Genomic DNA, 20,066 nt, shown 5'->3' on the forward strand with positions numbered 1-20,066 from the left:
CTTGCCATTGAAACCCAGGAGTGTCTGGCTCAGAACTGTCCAATTTTCTCCTCCAACTATTTCAGGGAAATTTATAATTCAGATTACTTGAAATAGAATTTGTTGTTCAACACAGCACCTGGTATCTGGCAGGAAGTGTTGGAATAAATCATTAAACAGCAGTTAAACTTCACCTACTAAAATCCTCTGGCCCAGTTTAAATGCACCTCTTTCATGTTGTCTCATCGGTCAGAAATGGTTTCCTCTTCCCTCCCGCTGCATTTCTATAACAGCTATCTTTATGGAATGCTTATTGATTGTTCCCAGCTCATACAGCTAATAATTGGCAAATCTATAATTCAGCTGTACTGAGTTGAATAGCATCTTGTCAAATGCCCACTGGGGGGCTTCCCTGGTGGCGCAGTGGTTGAGAATCTGCCTGCCAATGCAGGGGACACAGGTTCGAGCCCTGGTCTGGGAAGATCCCACATGCCGCGGAGCAACTGGGCCCGTGATCCACAACTACTGAGCCTGCGCGTCTGGAGCCTGTGCTCTGCAACAAGAGGCCGCGACAGTGAGAGGCCCGCGCACTGCGATGAAGAGTGGCCCCCGCTTGCTGCAAATAGAGAAAGCCCTCGCACAGAAACGAAGACCCAACACAGCCATAAATAAATTAATTAATTAATTAATTTTTTAAAAAATGTCCACTGGAACCTCAGAATGTGACCTTATTTGAAAACAGTGTCTTTACAAATGTAATCAAGTTAAGATCATCCTGGATTAGAGTGGGCCCTAAACCCAGTGATTAGTGTCCTTATAAGAAGAAGGACATTTGGAGACAGAGACATAGGAAGAAAACAGAGAAAGCCATGTCAAGATGGCGACAGAGACTGGAGTTATACGGCCACAGCCAAGAAATTCCAAGGATGGCCAGCAACCACCAGAAGCTAGGAAGAGGTCAGGAGCAAGTCTTCCCTAGGGCCTTCAGAGGGAGCTTGGATGGCCCTGCCAGTTTTGGACTTCTAGCCTCTAGAACTGTGAGAGAATAAATTTCTGTTGTTTTATGCCCCCGTTTGTGGTAATTTATCACGGCCACCCTAGGAAACTTATATACCAGTCTCGGTCTGTCAGATGCCTAACATCCTCATTTGTAACCACTATGATATGCTGCCTTATGTTTGTAGCACCCAAACTGTATCCTTCATAGTACGTTTATCAGATGCCTTGTATGTCACAGTAAGAGGCAGATGGTGAGCCTAGAAGTCGAGGTGGGGATGGAGGGGGTGGGGAAGAGGTAGAATTATTGCAAGGTGGAGAATGAGCAGAGCGATTTTCTTGAATATATGCCCGAACCTCATTATGTCTGATCCTGTGATTTAGCAGAGAAATGGGAAAGAGTTTGCTTATGAAAGAAGTATGATGCACTAGAAAGCAAGCAGGACTAGGAATGGCAAGGCCTGATGCGAACTAGCTCTGTGATTAGGCACGTGACATTCAGATGTGGCTGCTTTGACACAGACTATGTGACTTGGGAACATTGAGACACGGCCTCAAAAACAAAATATTAACCTTTCAGCTTTTAAAACTTTCTAAACTTCTCACTCATTACTACCCAACCCCTGACCCTCATTTCATAACTCCCACTTCTGACACACAGCAGACACTTAACTTTTTAGTTAAATAATGAATAAGGGAATGAATAAGGAAGATGGAAGAAAGCTGGAGGTGTCAGAAATGAAATGATGGTCAACAACAGGGAAAGAGTCAGATGCATAGTAAGGGTCATGAAAGAAGGTTCAAGAATCAAAGATGTCTGCCACTAATATTTGGCAATCAAAAGCCATAATAGATGCAAATGTGGCAAAATATCAATCCTTGTTAAATCTTGGTAATGAACACAGGGTGTTTGTAACATTATTCTTTATAGTTTAGTGTGTTTGAAACATTTTGTTTAAAAAAGAACAATAGAGGACTTCCCTGGTGTTGCGGTGGTTAAGAATCCGCCTGCCAATGCAGGGGACACGGGTTCGAGCCCTGGTCCGGGAAGATCCCACATGCCGCGGAGCAACTAAGCCCGTGCGCCACAACTACTGAGCCTGTGCTCTAGAGCCCGCGAGCCACAACTACTGAGCCCGAGTGCCGCAACTGCTGAAGCCCGCGGGCCTAGAGCCTGTGCTCCACAACAAGAGAAGCCACTGCAATGAGAAGCCCGCGCACCGCAACGAAGAGTAGCCCCCCGCTCGCTGCAACGAGAGAAAGCCCGCGTGCAGCAACGGAGACCCAACGCAGCCAAAAATAAATAATTTTTTTTTAAAGATAAATAAATAAATAAATAATAAAAAAGAACAATAGAAGAGCAACCTCATAATGTCCTATGAAAACGGGTGTAGCGAATTGGCTTCGTTCAAATCCTTTTGCTTTGATACGTTCTGAATCCCCTTCTTCATCAGCAAAACAGGAATGGTTGTGGCAAAACAGTTCGTCGCTGCGCACGGACGGACGAACACTTTGGAGAGAACCTGTGGAAATATACATGAAAAGACAGAGAATATTCCTTTCACTGGGCTCTGTACTCCTGCTCCTGAGAACTTATGCAAAAGAAATGATAATTCAACAGAAAAAAGGCCTGGGGAATACGTAGATGAAAAATTCACGGACAAATTTGTTATAATAATGAAAAATTGGGAATAACTTAAGGCCACCATGGGGAAGTGCTCGCCACTGCTCCCAGCCTAGTCACATCACCCTCATCTTTGCTAGGATCACTCTGGTAGCTTCCAGCTGATCTCTCTGCTTCCACCCTTACATCTACAATCTATTCTCTACTCAGCAGCCAGAGTGATTCTTTGAAAAGGAAATGAAATCACTTCCCTACTTCTCTTCAAAATGTTCTCACCACCCTAACTGCTACCAACCCGGCTCTGAGCCAACACCTCCCGGGGCCTGGATGATGGTGGTAGCTCCCTAAGTGGTCTCCCCTCTTCCATCTTCCTGCCCCTCAAGGCAACAGTGAAAGTGCTCCTTTTTCAAATCATAAACCAGATCATGTCACTCCCCTGTTCAGAACCCTCCAGTGGCTTCCCGTCTGACTCAGAGTATGCCCATATGACTCAGAGCAAAGTCAAAGTACACTTTTACAGTGGCACACAAGGACCTCATCCCCTTCCCAGTCACACTGGATCCTTTTCATTGGCTGTTCCCTCTAATATTCTTTCTCCGTATGTCCATATGGCTCATTCCCTCAATTCCTTCAAGTAGTAACTCAAATCTCCCTTTCTCAATGAGGTCTTCATTAACCACCCTATTTAAAATTTTACTACTCCAAACACCCTCATTCTATTGCCCTGTTTTACATTTTCTCTTAGTATTTATTATTTTCTAACATAATAAATAATTTACATAACATTTTTCAAATGTCTGTCTGCCCTGCCCCAAACACACATATACTAGAATTTAAACTCCAGGAGGAAAGGAATTTTTATCTGTTTTGTTCACAGCTGTTTCCCCAGCACCTAGAACAGTCTCTGGCACATAGTTGACATTCAATAAATATTTGTGAAGTTAAAGAACAAATAGTTAAGTAAATTGGGTTATACCAAGAGTATGGAAGGTTAAGCAATCAGAAAAAATACTGTGTATCAATATGGAAAAAGACATGTGAGGTAATGTTAATGTTAAAAGTAGAACCCCCGTGTTGCGATCAAAAACACGTTGGTGTGGCTTTGGCAACGTTGTTCCTTTCTGGTTCTTTTGCTTTCTCTTCCCTTAAGAAGAGAAACCCTTGGGAACCCTTGGGGTTCCCAAGTTCGTTTTTGGTCCTCTTGTCATTTTTATCTACACTCTAGCTTCAAATACCATCTACTTTATTTCTAGTTTATTTAGCATGGTGTCCAAACAACCATCTTGAGCCCAGGGCTCTGTTTTGAGCTTTTCACCCACATTACTTTGTATACACCTCTGTTAGTAGCTAGAATACCATTCTGAGAAGAGTGGTCTGTTCATCAGTCTCCCCCGATAAAATGGGAGAACTGTTACAGAATAAGATGCCTAGAACATATTAGTAAGGACTTAATAAATGTTTTAGTAATGTAAGGTGTGTACTGTGTGCCCAGTACCTCTAAGAACCTTACGTATATCATGTCATTTAATTCTCACAGCAGCCCCGTGAGAGGCATGAGGTAGACATAGCTTCATTACACGGATGAATAAATAAGGAAATGTGTTTATAATAAACAGTGACCCCCCCCAAAAATGCAGACGTTAAATTAGGTGTTAAAGTAGTGGGATTGTAGGCGGTTTTTCTCTTTCAGAAATTTCGTTAATATTGTTGATAGGCTGTATATGCGTCTTGTGTGTGTATGTGCGTGTGTCCGTGTGAGACCAAATAATTTTAAAACTTGAGTGGGCAAACACAGCAACAGGAAATCGTTGGGTAGGGTCTGGGAAAAGAGGAGGAACCCTAAAGTACAGACAAGCAGAGACTCGACTCCGCCTGTGAGCTGTCTGCGCAGGCGGCGACGGCCCGCAGGCAGAACAGCGACGCTCCCCAACCAGGGAAACGATTCCTTTCGGTGAGGCCAACCCGCGGCCACATGCAAATGACCTGGAGGCTGTGGGCGGAGCCACTCCTGAAAGGCTCCGGCCGGGGGGCGGGGAGAAGGTTGGCCCATGGGCTGGCCCCGATTGGCTCCCACAGAGATGGGGCGGGCTCTCCCGAAGGCCCGGCCTCACCGAGGGGCGGTGCCTGGGCCTGGGCCTCTTGGAGAGGGAAGGAGCGGGAACCTGAGCTCCGCGTCGGGAAGCTTAGGTCGGCTGAGCCCTCGGCTCCCAAAGGCAGAGCCGGAAGCGCTACAGTTTGACCCAGGAGTCCATCTGTTTTCGAAGGCGTAACCCTCTTCCTCCCGACCCTCTCCGCCTCCCCTTCTGCCCTTTCATCCGGAGGCCGAAGCCCCCAGCCTGGGCGGGGCGGCGCAGCCCGAGCTCCCGCACCCGGAAGAAGCGCCATCTCCCGCCTTCACCATGGAGCCCACTGCGCCGTCCCTCACCGAGGAGGACCTGACTGAAGTGAAGAAGGACGTGAGTAGCACAACCTTGCCCGGGCACCGCCGAGGGCCGGGGACGGGCGGGGCCGGGGGGGGCTGCATTCCTGCGGGCGAGGAAACCCAGCGTCCTAGTCCGAGTCGGAATCGGAGGAGGAGCCCACGGTCGGAGAAGCGAAACGTCCGGGCACAGCAGGACCACGGCGAGCCCTGCATCCGAGGGACCTTGGTGGAAGTGATCTGATGCCCGCTGACCTGTTAATCCACCTTTTAAATGAATAAAAGCAGGGCTTGGGTTTCTGAAAGCTTGTTCAGTGGAGCGTTTCTTTACAGTCAGCTTCTTGCCCACTCCTCACCCATCCCCTGGTGATTTCACCCCAGCTGCGCTTTGGAGCTGCGTTGTTAGGGATCGACGACTCAAGTTCATCCTTGAGTCAGACTGCCTTGGCTGCTGGCTCAACCTGGAGCAAAAGCTGGACCAGATAAAGCATCCCAAGCAGTGGATCAAATACGTGAAACTTGCAAAGGGGGTTGGGGGAAGCTGGACAGTTGAAAGCACAACCCGGAATTCCCCTAGTAAGCAAACGCCCACGTATTTAAATTGAAGGGGCGCGGAGGGGGGCGGGGGATGAATACATGAAGCGGAGAATTAATTTACAGGTAAACGTTGGAGATATTTAGCAGCTAAATTATGCTCTTCTGCTTGGATGCTGAAGTGCACAAATCTTAGTATTTATTCGTAAAGAATGACTTTGTTGAGGTCTGACTTGTTTCTCTTTTCCTTTGCTTTTAGTTAACTTGTTTTGCCATGTGAGACTTATATGAGTACCATTAAAATACTTTATAGTAATTCAAATTCAAAACAACATGAACATGAATTGTGTTCTGGCTTAACACTGCAGTACTTATACAAAATCATCTTTGTGAATTGGACAGGACAGCAGCTTTTTAAATGTTTGTGTGCTTCCTTTTCCCCTCACCTGTAAGGTTTATTACACTGTACTCATAATTACAGTTGGTATGACTCATTAGCAAAAGGAGACTGGTTATGACTGGGACTTGTACCTTAGTTTCCTCCTTCAACAGATAATTGTGGAGCACTTATTATATGGAAAGTACTGTTCTTGGGCCTGGAAAGATATAAAAAATGACAGGCCCCTGCTTTACATTCTAGTTAAGACTGGGACATTGATAACTAATAAAGAATAAATGAGTGTTGTGCTTTTCAAGATTTGTGCCAGTAAAAACATGAACTTCAAGAGCTAAGCCTGCTGTATTCCAGATACTGTGTCACACAGTTTACAATGTTCCCATTTAATCTGTACAACAACCTCTAAGGCAGATAATTGTCTTTCCCATTTTACAGTTGATAAAACAGGTAGTGAGAGGTTACAAGTGGGAGGATGTAAAGCCTGTACATAAACACAGATGTGAAGGGTGGCTTCTAGGCCTTTATTTTTTTCCATCAGTTCATTGATATTATCCATCTCCATGATTTCAATTTACAGCTATATAAGAAATCCATAACCTTGGGGAATCATGGACACGTTTCAGGACATCTATGAAAAAAAACATGTGCACATTTTTTTCTTGGAAATTTTTTTCATGATGTTTTCAAAATGGTTTATGACCTTAGGAGTTTTAAAATTATCATCCACATATTTGGGCTTCCTTCTTTCTCAACTCTAAGTGCTTATTTCCAAATATCTACTGGAAATCCACTTTTATATCTTTCAGATTCCTCACTTTGTCTAAAATTGAACTTTTTATCATCCTTCCCCCAAAGCCACTTGTTGTTTCTGCTGTATTCTCTGTCGTGATGAATCCATGGGGATTGACTGCTGATACCAAAATTCATGGATGCTCAAGTCCCTTTTATAAAATGGCGTAGTATTTGCATGTAACCTACACACATCTGCCCATATACTTTGAATCATCTCTAGATTACTTATAATACCTAGTACAATGTAAATACTGTGTAAATAGTTGTAAATACAATGTAAATGCTATATAAATAGTTGACCCACACAGCAAATTCAAGTTTTGCTTTTTGGAACTTTAGGAATTTTTTTTTTCCCAAATATTTTCCATCCACTGTTGGTTGAATCCGAGGGTGCAGAACCTGCAGATACAGAGGACTGACTGTACCACCACTTATCCACATGGAAACTCCCACTTCTTTTTTTTTTTTTTCAGGCTCCCACTTCTTCACTGTACTCCTTCTCCCTGTGTGCTCCATCTAGTTGTTTACCTCTTTTTTGTTGAATTTAGTTCAGTTTCATAAATATGGACTACACACTGTGAGACTGATACTGCCATTGATTCTAACAGTTCAAAAATTAAAAACTAAGACACAGTCTTAGTTTGAGAAGAGCTCAACTTCTTGTGGGGTGGGGGAGACATGTAAAATGACAACTGCAAATCACAAAATAAGTGCAATGAATTTTACATTCATCCAAAACATTATCTACTTAGCACTCTGCTAAATGCAGGATATACAGAGTTGAACAGAATGTACCTGGTTCTTGCCTGCTTTTAACATGTGGGTTCTTAAGGTTGAAAACAAATAAATGTGTAATTCCAAATTATGGTAAGTACTATGAAGGAGACAAACAGATGTTGAGCCAATAACAAGATAAGAGGGGAAATCTACTTGAGATAGGATGGTCAGGGAAGGTTACATTTTTTAAACTGATTCCTGAAGGCTATGACAGAACTGGGAAAGAGCATTCTAGGCAGAATAGAATTTGCAAAGAATCTAAAGCAGGCAGGATCTTGGGGAAATTGGAAAAAGGCAGAGAGTGCCTAGAGGTGAAGTTAGGATGGTGGGCTAGTGCCAGATTATGAAGGGTCTTACAGATGGTAGTAAAGTGGGATTTTTTTCCCAAGTGTAGTGGAGACCTATTGAAGAATTATATTTTTAAAAATCCCTCTGCCTAATGTATGGACTGGGGTGAGCAAAAGGGAGAAGAGGGAAACTAGTGAGGAGATCCTTGGAATTTACATAGTTGAGAGATGATGGTGATTCGGATCAGGGTACAGGCAGTGGAGATGGATGGAACAGGAGAATTCCAGATGCATTTTTAAAATAGTAATGATAGGACTTGGTGATGGTTTGAATGTGGGAGTTGAGGAAGAGAGTGAAATCAGATTAGTAAGTGGAAATGTCAAAGCAGCAATTAGACCTATAAGTTTGAAGATCAAAAGAGAGATCTGAGCTAGAAATAAAAGTGTGGGATTAAGTGAGTTTACCTGGGGAACTTGAGAGCTAGAAGGGAAAGGGAGACCATAGAAAAGTTTTAAAAAGTAAGAAGTTATGGCCGCAGAGATGAGAAGAAAGCCAGGAGAGTGTGGTATTCATATAAGACAAGAAAAGAGTATTTCAGGAAAGGAATGGTCAACTGTGTTCACACTGCTGAGAAGTGAGATGAAGACTGAAAAGTATCAGATTTAGTGATAAGGAGACCCTTGGTGACTTTGAGAAGAGTAGTGGGACAGAGTGAAAATGTCTGGGAGTGAGTTGGGAGATATAAGTGGAGTCCTGTTGTATAGAAAAGTGAAGTGTATACACTGGGTGCTGTAAAGGCTGGAGAGGAGTACTCATTTGGGGGAGTTTAAGTAAAGTTACCTGAAGGAGATGACCACTGTCCAGAATTTTAAAGGATGAATAGGGATATGGGAAAAGAAAACAAGGCAAAGGTAACGACTTAAAGAAATGTAGTGGAAAACAGTTTTAGGAAGAACATAAAGTTCCAGAACATAGAGTAAGCTGGAGAGGTAGGCAGGATCCATACTATGAAGCACCTGCCTGCCATCGTCAAGTAGCTGTTATTTATTGAATACCTACTGTGTCAAGCCTTCATATGCACTGTTCCATTTAGTCCTCCTACAGGTCCTGCTAGGTATTTATTATTGTTTTACCAATAAGGGACCTGAGGCTTAGAGAAGTTAAGTAACTTGCCCCAGCTCTCACAGGAGTATGTGGCAGATTCAAGATTTGAACTGAGGTTGGTCTGAGTCCAGAGCCATGCTCTTCACTTCTCTGCTATTCTGCTATGGTTGAGAAACTTCATCCTTTAAGTCGAGGTGGAACACAGTGTTTTAAATTTTTTAAAAATTAACTAACAACATTTCAATATTGGTAGAATTCATGTAACACTCCAGATTTCCATTTTTTTCTTGAAAAATTGGAAGGTCTGATTGATGTGTGAAGGAAGAATTTGAGCGGGGTGGGGAGAGAAGGAAGAAGTACAGCTAGGTGTCTTGTTAATAGTCGATGCAAGATACATAGGGACCCGAACTAGGGCAATGCTAATCATAGGAATGGAGTGAAGGGGCAGCTTAGATAAATATCGGGGTAGATTGGCAGGACTTGGTGGGTGATCGATCGAATGTGCCAAGTGAGTGAAAGAGAGGAAAAGTCAAGGATGAGTTGTAGGTTTATAGCATGGTTGGATGGATGGTGGTACTCGCAAGTGAGTTGAGAATGTCAGAGGAAAACGATAGGGGAAGATAACAAATTTGGTTTTGGACATGTTGAATTTTAAGTACCATTGGGATCTCTAGGTGGAGAAAGTCTTGATCACATAGGAAAATTTAGGAATCATCAACGTATGGTAGAAATGACAACAAATGAGGTTTTCCAAGGAGTTCATCTTTTAAATCTATTTTTCTCTCTCCTCATCCCCACAGCTTAAATTCATGCACTCAGCTTATCATATGTAAGATCTTGCAGCAGTCTTCTAATTGCTCTCCTTTGACCCCAATTTTTGCTTTCCCCCAACCCTCTGTAAAAGTTTTCTTATTGCCTCTTATTTATAAACCTTTGATGAGGTTTTGACTGTAGGGAAATGTAATTTCCCTCATTGCCTACCTTTCATGCCTCTAGCTCAGGTGTAGTCTCTGTAAATTTCCCAGGTCCTGGAGGCAGAGTTGGTTGCTTCCCCAGTACTTGACCTATATCTTTTTTTCCAGGTCATATTCCATTGTCTCATAATTTTTAGCTTGAGTTGATAATGTATTCTTCAACTAGACCACATGCCCTTTGCATGCAGGTTTCAAGTCTTGTACATCTTTGCATACCCACTGCTCAGCACTTGGCATATTTGGCATTTAGATATGTGAAATGTTTCGCGTGGGAATTCAGTGGACTGAGAACTGTAGGAACCCTTCACCCAACCCACTTTTCTGCCACCATATACTCTCATATACTTTGAAGATTTTCCATTGTCTTTAGTTCATCACTGTCAATGTGAATCAAGTTAGTCATCATTGTCATCATCACTAACATTTACTCATCACTTACTATGTACCAGGCACTTTCTCAAGTGCTTTACGTGTGTTAATTTATTTCTCATAACACTCAGATGAGGAAACTGAGGCACAGAGGATTTAAGTTACCCAAGATCGCATATTTAGTAAATGGAGGAGCTATAATACAGTCACTCACATCAAATTGTTAATACCATTTATTAGGACCCACATTGATTTTTTTTTTAAATTTTTATTTATTTATTTATTTATGGCTGTGTTGGGTCTTCGTTTCTGTGCGAGGGCTTTCTCTAGTTGCGGCAAGTGGGGGCCACTCTTCATCGCGGTGCGCGGGCCTCTCACTGTCACGGCCTCTCTTGTTGCAGAGCACAGGCTCCAGACGCGCAGGCTCAGTAATTGTGGCTCACGGGCCTAGTTGCTCCGCGGCATGTGGTATCTTCCCAGACCAGGGCTCGAACCCGTGTCCCCTGCATTGGCAGGCAGACTCTCAACCACTGCGCCACCAGGGAAGCCCCACATTGATTTTTGACTAATTAAGCCTCGTTAGGCACTTCTCAGGTCTAGGCCTGTTTATGTGATTTCTTTTATTTCTTTAATTTTTTCCAATATCCACTATTCCTTTAGGTTTCTTTCCCCCCATACCTTTTTACCTTCCTTCTACCAAGGCTGAGTTAGACTATAGTCTTGCCAACTGACTCCAAAGATAGACCCAGTATGGTCCCTTTTGGTTTAGGTTCTTTCTTTTTCTCTCTCTCTCTCTTTTGTGTGTGTGTGTGTGTGTGTGTGTGTGTGTGTGTGTGTGTGTGGTTTCACTCTAGAAAGATGGAAAATTAATAACATGAGAAAGTTATAAACTGTGAGTTATCCTCTCTGGTCCTGACTAATCCTGGATTCCTTGCTAAATGGAAACTAAAATGTACAGTAACCTCTGCTCTCAACTGTACCTCTGAAGGCCCTCAGCAGACCTCCCTATTTCCACAGACCTAAGCCCCCTAGATTAGACTGGCCCCCTCCTCACAACAGTTTGGTCTTGGTTTATAGATGTGAAGATGAAATCAGAGCAGTTCAGAAGCAGTGAGGAATATCTAGTCAGGGACCTACTTCTGTCTAACCGGACCTTCATTTTAATAGCATGCCTTTAGTAGGGCTGAGCCTCCTGACTTCAGGATGTTTTCTCTCACCAGTCAGATTCCTAACTAATCAGTCACCTTTGTGATTTCCTTAGGTGTTTAAAAAAAAAATACATTGAGGCATTTTTTATATCTTTTAGGCTTTAGAAAATTTGCGTGTATACCTGTGTGAAAAAATCATAGCTGAGAGACATTTTGATCATCTACGTGCAAAAAAAATACTCAGTAGAGAAGACACTGAAGAAATTTCTTGCCGAACATCAAGTAGAAAAAGGGCTGGAAAATTGTTAGACTACTTACAAGAAAACCCCAAAGGACTAGATACCCTGGTTGAATCTATTCGGCGAGAAAAAACACAGAACTTCCTGATACAGAAGATTACAGATGAAGTGCTAAAACTTAGAAATATAAAACTAGAACATCTGAAAGGTAAGATATCTTCGTTATCCAAAAGTTTATTTAAATGTAACAATGCTTTTATAAGTAGAATGCAAAACAAAACAAAAACCTAGAAGTGATCATTTTGCTTTTATTCAAAAAGTTCAACCTTCAGAATTACATTCAGTTTGCATTTTTTTACCTTATTTGATGTCATTACATTGCAAAAGTGAAATATCACTCAGTGTTCTGTATTTATATTTGTTTAACACACATTTATAGAAAACAACTACAATGAAATCCCAGTATACACAGGAGTTTGTTTCTAAAGTCAGCGGAATGCAAGATTAATCTGTTCAGAAGTAACCCCTGAAAATGCATATCACGCATAAAGAACAGTGTATAGGTAAAGTATTTTACCTTTGATAAACTCTGATAGTTTTTCTCCCACCAGTTGATCACACGATGAAGTAGTGGCTTATGTTGATAAGAATCATCTTGTATAAGTTATATGTAACTTTAAACACTAGAATCACACTCAGTGTTGCAAAATGAGAGAGGCATAAAACTGAGATTAAGGGAGTAGCAGATTTACCTCTTCCATTTCACCCTCACCCCAGAGCACACACTCACTAAATTGGAATGCTGTGTAGAATTGTTTGCACGATTTAAATCCCCCTCTCCCTCCAAACCCCCATCTTTCTCTGTCTCTCTCTACAGAGCACTTAAGATAAATGTGCATGCAATACAGCTCTATTCCAGCTGTTCTAGGCAAGGGAAACAGAAATTAGTAATTTAGGGCTTTTCCCTTAAGGAACTAAGTCTATAAATCCATGCTGGAACACAGATGAAGTTTCCCCTTGAGCCATATTTAAGAAAATAGTTTCTCTTCCATGGGACAGAAATGCTGACTGTATTGTGAAGTTGAAAAACTAGTGGAAAAAATTGACGTACAAATGTACTTTACAGACTCTGCAGGTTTTACCTAAAATCTGTCAACTCAGGAAGTTCTGTGCCTGTAGACCATTGGGTTGAATATTTGCTAAGCCTAACAGAAAGATAAACTGTGTTTGTGTTTATTCTTTCCACGCTGAGGCTAATTGTTGGCTATACCCTTTGGATATGATAGAATTCTTTGTTCAGAACAACCTCTGTCATTTAAGTAAACTGTTAGGTTGAGAACCAGGACATTCTCTATTTAAGAGGAGACCTGGGTTCTAGCCGTCCCCCTTGCATGAAGTAGTCCTGGAATGCTGGGCATGACTTGACTGTTCCAGGCCTCTGTCTTCTCGTCTCTAATAGTGAGAGGCTATCCCGAATGACCTGTAGAATCCCTTCCACTTGTAACACCCCATGATTCAAGAATTGGAAGTAATTAACTCATAGAATTTTAGCATATACCCAGTTCAAAATTGGGGTAAATTTTTTTTTTTTTTTTTTTTTTTGTGCTGGAGTGCTAAAGAATATTTTTTAGTTGTGAAAGCTATTTCTTATTTTATGAATAATTTTAGGGACTACTTTATTTTTTCCAGGTCCTTCAATGGTTAAGTATAAGTACACAAATTAAATGTGAATTGTAGCATGTCATTTAGCTTCCTTGAGATTATTTCTATATCTAGAAAATGTAAATAATAGTATGGTTCATGATTGTCAGGAAAAGCAGATAAAATGTGAAATGGATTATGACAATTTATAAACTGCTATTTAAATTTGTGTAATCTTTAAAAAGTTCGAAGATGGGTGTGGACTCAGTTTTCTAGTTACTTTTCATTTACATCTGAATAATTTTATTGTAGGACTGAAATGTAGCAGCTGTGAGCCTTTTCCAGATGGAGCCACAAACAACCTCTCCAGATCAAATTCAGATGACAGTAATTTCTCTGAAAAACTGAGAGCATCCACCGTCATATACCATCCAGAAGGAGAATCCAGCACAGCCCCCTTTTTTTCTACTGATTCTTCTCTGAATTTGCCTGTCCTAGAAGTAGGCAGAACTGAAAACCCCACCTTCTCTTCAACTACGCTTCCTAGACCTGGGGACCCTGGGGCTCCTCCTTTGCCACCAGAGCTGCAGTTAGAAGAAGAAGGAACTTGTGGAAACTCTAGTGAGATGTTTCTTCCCTTAAGATCACGTGCTCTTTTGCGGCAATGACAGTTTACTGCCTTTTCATTTTTTTAATGATGACAAAAAATATTTGAAAGGATATGAATCTTATAAAATTGCTGTAATGACTTATTAACATTTGATACATGTCTTAAAATGCAACGTAAACATACTTTGTAAATAGAATTTTTTAGAATAAAAGAAGCATACTTGTAGATAGCTAAAGTCGTGTTGATCATGTACTCCAGTATTTTCTCTTCATTTTTGAGGTAATTTAGTGTTTTCACTTTTGTTTTATGTTTTAAGACTAATTTTAATAGAGAACATTTCTCTATTTGAGAATAGAGTCTTAGGCTGGGAACAATGTTTCTTCTCTGTGCATTTGTGCTAATAAATTTCACAGTCTAATAGTCCTTTCCAACCATTCAACAGTACATTTTCAGAATTAAGCTGTTCGTATTTGGTAATAAAGCCAATCACTGCTGGGAAAACTGCCAGCGTACAGAAAAGAATCTTTTTCCCACTCAATTGGGCTTACAGGCACTTAGAAAGTCCCCTTCTGATTCAGAGGAATATCTATCTAATGGAGTTTGAGCCACCTACGGTGTCAATTTGCCAAAATACATTTCTTATTAATCTTACTAATTAATACTACTTTCTTAAGATTTTCACACTCTTTGCTTTATCATTTTCATTCCTAAAGAAAAATCTTGGCATAAACTTCAGTTATTATATATAATTTAATGAGATTTTAAAAATACTTTTTCTGTACTTTTTGTTCCCTTTTAATGAGGACCACTGTACAGTTGAAATAATTAGAACAAAATGGTTTTTGTGTGTGTATATGTGACAATTCTGTTTTTAGTACTATTTGGAACAAGCGGGCCATTAGCTAGATATGTCTTTTTGTTCTATGACAAAGTTTGACTAATTTTACAAATTTATAAATCTTCCATTGTTTTCATTAAACTATATCTATTTCTAGATATCTGTCTCATATATATTTCCACTACTTGCAAAAAGCAGAGATGGAAATATGCTATTAAGAATAAATGTTAAGTTGTAGTGCTGTGTTTTGGAAGTTTCAAATTTTTCAATAGGAAATAAATACCTAAAACTTTTTTTATATGTACCAATTTTAATAGGAAACATTAATTCAGGTTGTGAGATGGAGTTGCACTTCTGGATGGACTGATGAAATTATCAATCATGAAGAAGACTGGCATATTGACTTTAAAAAAATTTTAAAGACTGGGTGATTTTTGTAGTATAAACATTTTCTAATGATTATGGAGAAATATGTTTCACCTCCAGGGTAGCATAACAAAATAGTGGCAATTAAAAAAAAAAAATAGTGGCATAATACTTAAAGAAACCTTTTTCAAAAGCAGAAGCAAGCTTTTCATTTCATTAAAATAAAATTTGATATGCAGTTACTTTTTAAAAAATTTAAATAGGATTTATTTGGAATCAAAGATCATAATTTAGATATGGTGTAGCACCTATATTTATAGTTTTCTTTCAGACTGTTGACTAACTATGTAGACAATAAAATTAAGGTTTGTTTTTTTTTAAATTTATTTTATTTTTGGCTGTGTTGGGTCTTTGTTGCTGCACGCGGGCTTTCCTCTGGTTGCGGCGAGCGGGGGCTACTCTTCGTTGCAGTGCGCGGGCTTCTCATGCGGTGGCTTCTCTTGTTGCGGAGCACGGGCTCTAGGCGCGCGGGCTTCAGTAGTTGTGGTGCGTGGGCTCAGTAGTTGTGGCTCGCGGGCTCTAGAGCGCAGGCTCAGTAGTTGTGGCGCACGGGCTTCATTGCTCCGCGGCATGTGGGATCTTCCCAGCCCAGGGCTCAAACCCGTGTCCCCTGCCTTGGCAGGCAGATTCTTAACCACTGCACCACCAGGGAAGCCCTAAAATTAAGGTTTTAACAAACTTAGGCTTTTGGTTTTCTGAATCCTATGAAATCAGTTTATTTTTCCTTTAAACACTGAAAACCAGCTGTTGCCAAAAATGTATAAATTTGAATGACAGTGTGACATGATATAGTGCAATTGGTTATTGGGTTGATTAATGCAGCAGTGAAAATTATCACAATATAAAAATAACACCTTCGAGCTCACTTTTTTAAATTGCTTTTAAAAACATTGAGACTTTTTTAGAGCAGTTCTAGGTTTACAGAAAACTTGAGCAGAAAGTACAGAGTTCCCATATACCCCCTGTTTCCTACATTAACATCTCACATTAGTACATTTATTAGAATTGATGAACCAGTCTTGATACATTATTATTAACTAAAGTTAATAGTTTACATTAGGATTCATTCTTTGTGTTATACAGTTCTACATGTTTTAACAAATGCATAGTGACATGCATCCACCATTATATTATCACACAGAATAGTTTCACTTCCCTAAAAATCCCCTGTGTTCCACTTATTCATCCCTTCCTCCTCCCCCCCCCACCGCCCCACCCCTTCCCATCCAGCCCTGGCAACCACTGATCTGTTTATTCTCTCTATTGCTCTGTCTTTTCCAGAATGTCATATACTGAATGGTTGGAATCATACAATATGTAGCTTTTTCAGACTGGCTTCTTTCACTTAGCAATATGCATTTACATTTCCTGCATGTCTTTTCATGCTCACTTTTTCAAGAGCTAATTCCATCTTTGGTCAGCATGTCATTCCTAGTGCAAGGGCAAACACTGGCAAATTTGGAACTTACCAGGATAATGGCAGTTTTTTTGCTTTCAATTTTTTTTGTTGTTGTTTCGAATTTTTAAATTTTATTTGGGAGGTTTTTGGTTTGTTTTGATAAACATTTTTTTCTTTTTCGGCCATACCACTTGGCATGTGGGATCTTACTTCCTTGACCAGGGATAGAACCCGTGCCCCCTGCAGTGGAAGCACTGGAAGTGTGGAGTCTTAACCACTGGACTACCAGAGAAGTCCCTTGATAAACATTTTCTAAAATTTAATTTAGTTTAATGATTAGTTCTTTTGTGGTTAGTGATTTTTGTCTCCTGTTTAAAAAAATCTTTGCCTATCCCAGTGCTGTGATGATAATCCCCGATGTTTTCTTCTGGAAACTTAGTTGTTTTCATTTCACAATTAGCTCTATGATCCATTACAAAGTAATTTTGTGTACAGTATAAAGTTGAAGTTAAGTCTTGTGGTACTGTCCTTTTACCTAAGCAGCGTGAAAGGGAGCAGGAAGTTTCAGGCTCTGTCCTTATCTTGTATCACTGCATAAATAAGTACATTGTTGATTTTGGAGGGAAAAAAAATAGCTAACCAAGCAGCGATTCGATCTTTGTTGTTAAATGTAATCTTTTGAGGGCTTTCTGAAAGAAGAGCTAAATTTAAGCACAAACAATATGTGGGCAACTTGAGTGCTGCTCCTAAAGGCCTTACTCTGATTTTGCCACTCTATTTAATTATCAGACAGTTGCCCTTTACTGTGGTGGTTCCCAAACTTTGCTGCCTATTTCAGAATCACCTGGAGAGCTTTTAAAGATCCGGATGCCAGGCTGTGGAAGCCAGTCATCAGAAGTGAGTAAAAATTTCTAGGTGGTTCCAACGTGCAACAATGTTTGGAAACCACAGTCTTACTGGGTGCCAAATACAGTGGTTGGTGTTTCCACATGTGTGATCTTGTTTTTTATACTAATAACAACTCTGCAAGGAAGGTTTTATTGTTACTTTTTTTTAACAGATGAGAAACAATCTCAGGATAAAGTATATGGCTCAAAGTATGTGGCACAGCTCTTTAGAATTAAAATCTAGGGCAGTTTGACTCCAAGATCAGTGTTCTTCCTACAACTCCATGCTCTCTTATTAACATTTCCTAGACGGCAGAAAGGTAAGGGTGGAGATTGTGTATTTTTTCACTCATAATTCAATATTTATTGATTACCTATCATTTTAGGTGCTGGCGATACAGTGATAAACAAAACAGACAATGTCTATGTTTTCATAGAGAACTCACATTCTAGTTGGGGGAGACAGTTAGAAAATAAACAAGGAAACCCTGATAATTCTAGTTGCTGTGGATACAAAATAGGGCATGTATGAGCTAAACAGTAACTTGGACCAAAGTGTTTATAGCATTATGAGGGAACTCCTCTCAAAGCAGGCAACATTTGAGCTGAGACCTAAACCATAAGAAGGAAGGAGCCAGCTGTGTAAAGTTCTGGTAGGAAGTTTAGGCAAAAGTAACATCGAGTGCAAAAGTCCTGAGGCAAGAATGAGCTAGTGAGGACCACACAGGCCTGTATGGCTGGAACGTAAGTATGAGGGATGACTAGGGAACTCAGGAGCCTGGATTGAGATGAGGTTTCACAGATAGCGAGGATCAGATACGGAAGCATTTACAGACCATTGTGAGAAGTTTGGATTTTCTTCTTTCCTTTTTGTATATTGAAATAAAAGAGCTGTATTAGGGACTAGTATATAACATTTGCATACATTTTCAGGGTATTATACTATATTCTAAAAAACTGTTATGCTCAAGGGGCGTTGGGCCATACTGTATCAGCTTGACCTCTGGAGGGGCTGGAGGCTATGTCCACATGACCAATCCCCAATAAAGACTGTGGATGCTAAGTTTAGGGTGAGCCTCCCCAGATGGCTCCATGCATGTTGTCACATGTCTTTGCCGCAGAAGTTAGTACTGTCTACACCTCCACTGGGAGAAGACAGCCGGAAGCCCTGCATGTGGAAAGCTCCAGCACTCTGCACCCTGCACCTCTTCCCTTGGCTGATTTTAATCTGTATCCTTTAGCTACAATAAACCATAATCACGAGTAAAACAGCTTTCAGAGAGTTCTGTGAGTGCTTCTAGCAAATTACCAAGCCTGAGGATGGTTTTGGAGGCTCCCAAACTTTGCACTTTGGGACCATCATTTTCCTTTGTCAATGTAGGTACCTGGGTGGAAAATTTTGAGAAACAGATCTACACCCTCATAAATTATAATCCACAATACTTATTGATCATCTACTCAGTGACAGGCACTGAGCTAGGTACTAGGAATATAAAAATGAACAAAGCACACTCCAACTCCTCCCCTGAAGGAGCTCACAGACATTGTGCTATGGGACTGGGAAAGAGTGAATAAGATAGACATCTTCTCTGCCTCCTGGAGGTGAGTGTATCGTGTAAATGAACAGGCATCCTGTGAACCTTTACACTGATACCAACTTTACTGCTTTCACTTGGGTATAATTCCCTCTGAGTTCACGAGGAGGAGTCAAAGATTTCTAGTTTCCCTTGGTGGCTAGGCACGTGGTTATGTCATTTATTGTACTAAGAGAGGGAACACAAATGCAGAAGCAAGTTATACGTAAAGACAAGTTACTGATCTTTAAGTGGGTGTTTGAGACCCCAGCACAATGCCCATACATAAAGTTTAAGAGCCAAATGGAGGTTTGATCCAGAACTTGAGAGACTGGAGTTGGAGACCCGGATTTGGGAGTCACAAGCATTAAGGTAGTTAATGCCCTGGAAAGGGATGGTCTGACTTGCAACTTTGTAACACCCTCTACAGATTGTTAGTAAGTGTTGCTGAAAGCTGGTATAATATGTTGGGAAACACCAGCGTTTAAGGGCCGTACAGAGCAAAGCAGGTATGGAAGGAGGCTGACAATAAGAATCCAGAGAGTTTGGAGGACCCCCAGAGTGGTGTGATGCAATACAAGAGACGTTCCATCAAAGGAGGTTGCTCAGAGTGTGCTGGAATGAGGTCAAGCAGGAGAGGATTCACTTTGGGACCTGGTAAGTCCACTTACCCATAGAGGTCTTCCATGACGACTGAGGGGAAGCACATTGAGAGTAATTTTATTTCGAGGAAGAGATGCGGCTGGATCAGGAAGAAATCCTGGTCTCTCTGGGCAAGGGCTTTAAGATGGCGGTGAAAAGACAAAATGTTTAGCTTTTCCGTGCCTTTAATAAATTCTTACTGAATCTGAAAGTTTGGTTGGACCACTGCCTGAGGATCTGTCTCTTCTCAGGGGTCCTCAGAAAAGAGCATTAGAAACCTCTGATTGAGGACGTGCGGGGCCCCGCCTCCAGCCGCAGTCCTTCAGTCCGGCCGCAAGATCACGGCGCAGCCGCCAGGGGGTGCAGACTCCGGGCCCATCAGCGAGACTTGGGGCGGGGCCAACTGCGG

At 41.1% G+C, this 20,066-nt stretch overlaps 1 protein-coding gene and 1 long non-coding RNA gene across 2 annotated transcripts; one reads left to right on the forward strand and one right to left on the reverse strand.

Moving 5' to 3' along the window:
• The first annotated feature begins 4,713 nt into the window (after window positions 1-4,713).
• Window positions 4,714-15,485, forward strand: BCL10 (BCL10 immune signaling adaptor). The gene is made up of 3 exons (XM_082339492.1): window positions 4,714-5,055; window positions 11,560-11,848; window positions 13,594-15,485. Exons 1-3 carry the CDS (start codon window positions 4,999-5,001, stop codon window positions 13,947-13,949), a joined length of 702 nt encoding a protein of 233 aa, XP_082195618.1. The 5' UTR covers window positions 4,714-4,998; the 3' UTR covers window positions 13,950-15,485.
• On the reverse strand, window positions 15,462-19,979 carry LOC309604833. Its single transcript, XR_014231092.1, has 2 exons — window positions 19,687-19,979; window positions 15,462-15,811 (listed from the first exon to the last, which is right to left on the reverse strand). It is a non-coding gene; the product is annotated as an uncharacterized lncRNA (long non-coding RNA).
• Between the last annotated feature and the right edge of the window lie 87 nt (window positions 19,980-20,066).

The sequence above is a fragment of the Balaenoptera borealis genome (assembly GCF_965194805.1).
Source record: "Balaenoptera borealis genome assembly, chromosome: 1".
Classification (NCBI taxonomy): Eukaryota; Metazoa; Chordata; class Mammalia; order Artiodactyla; family Balaenopteridae; genus Balaenoptera; species Balaenoptera borealis.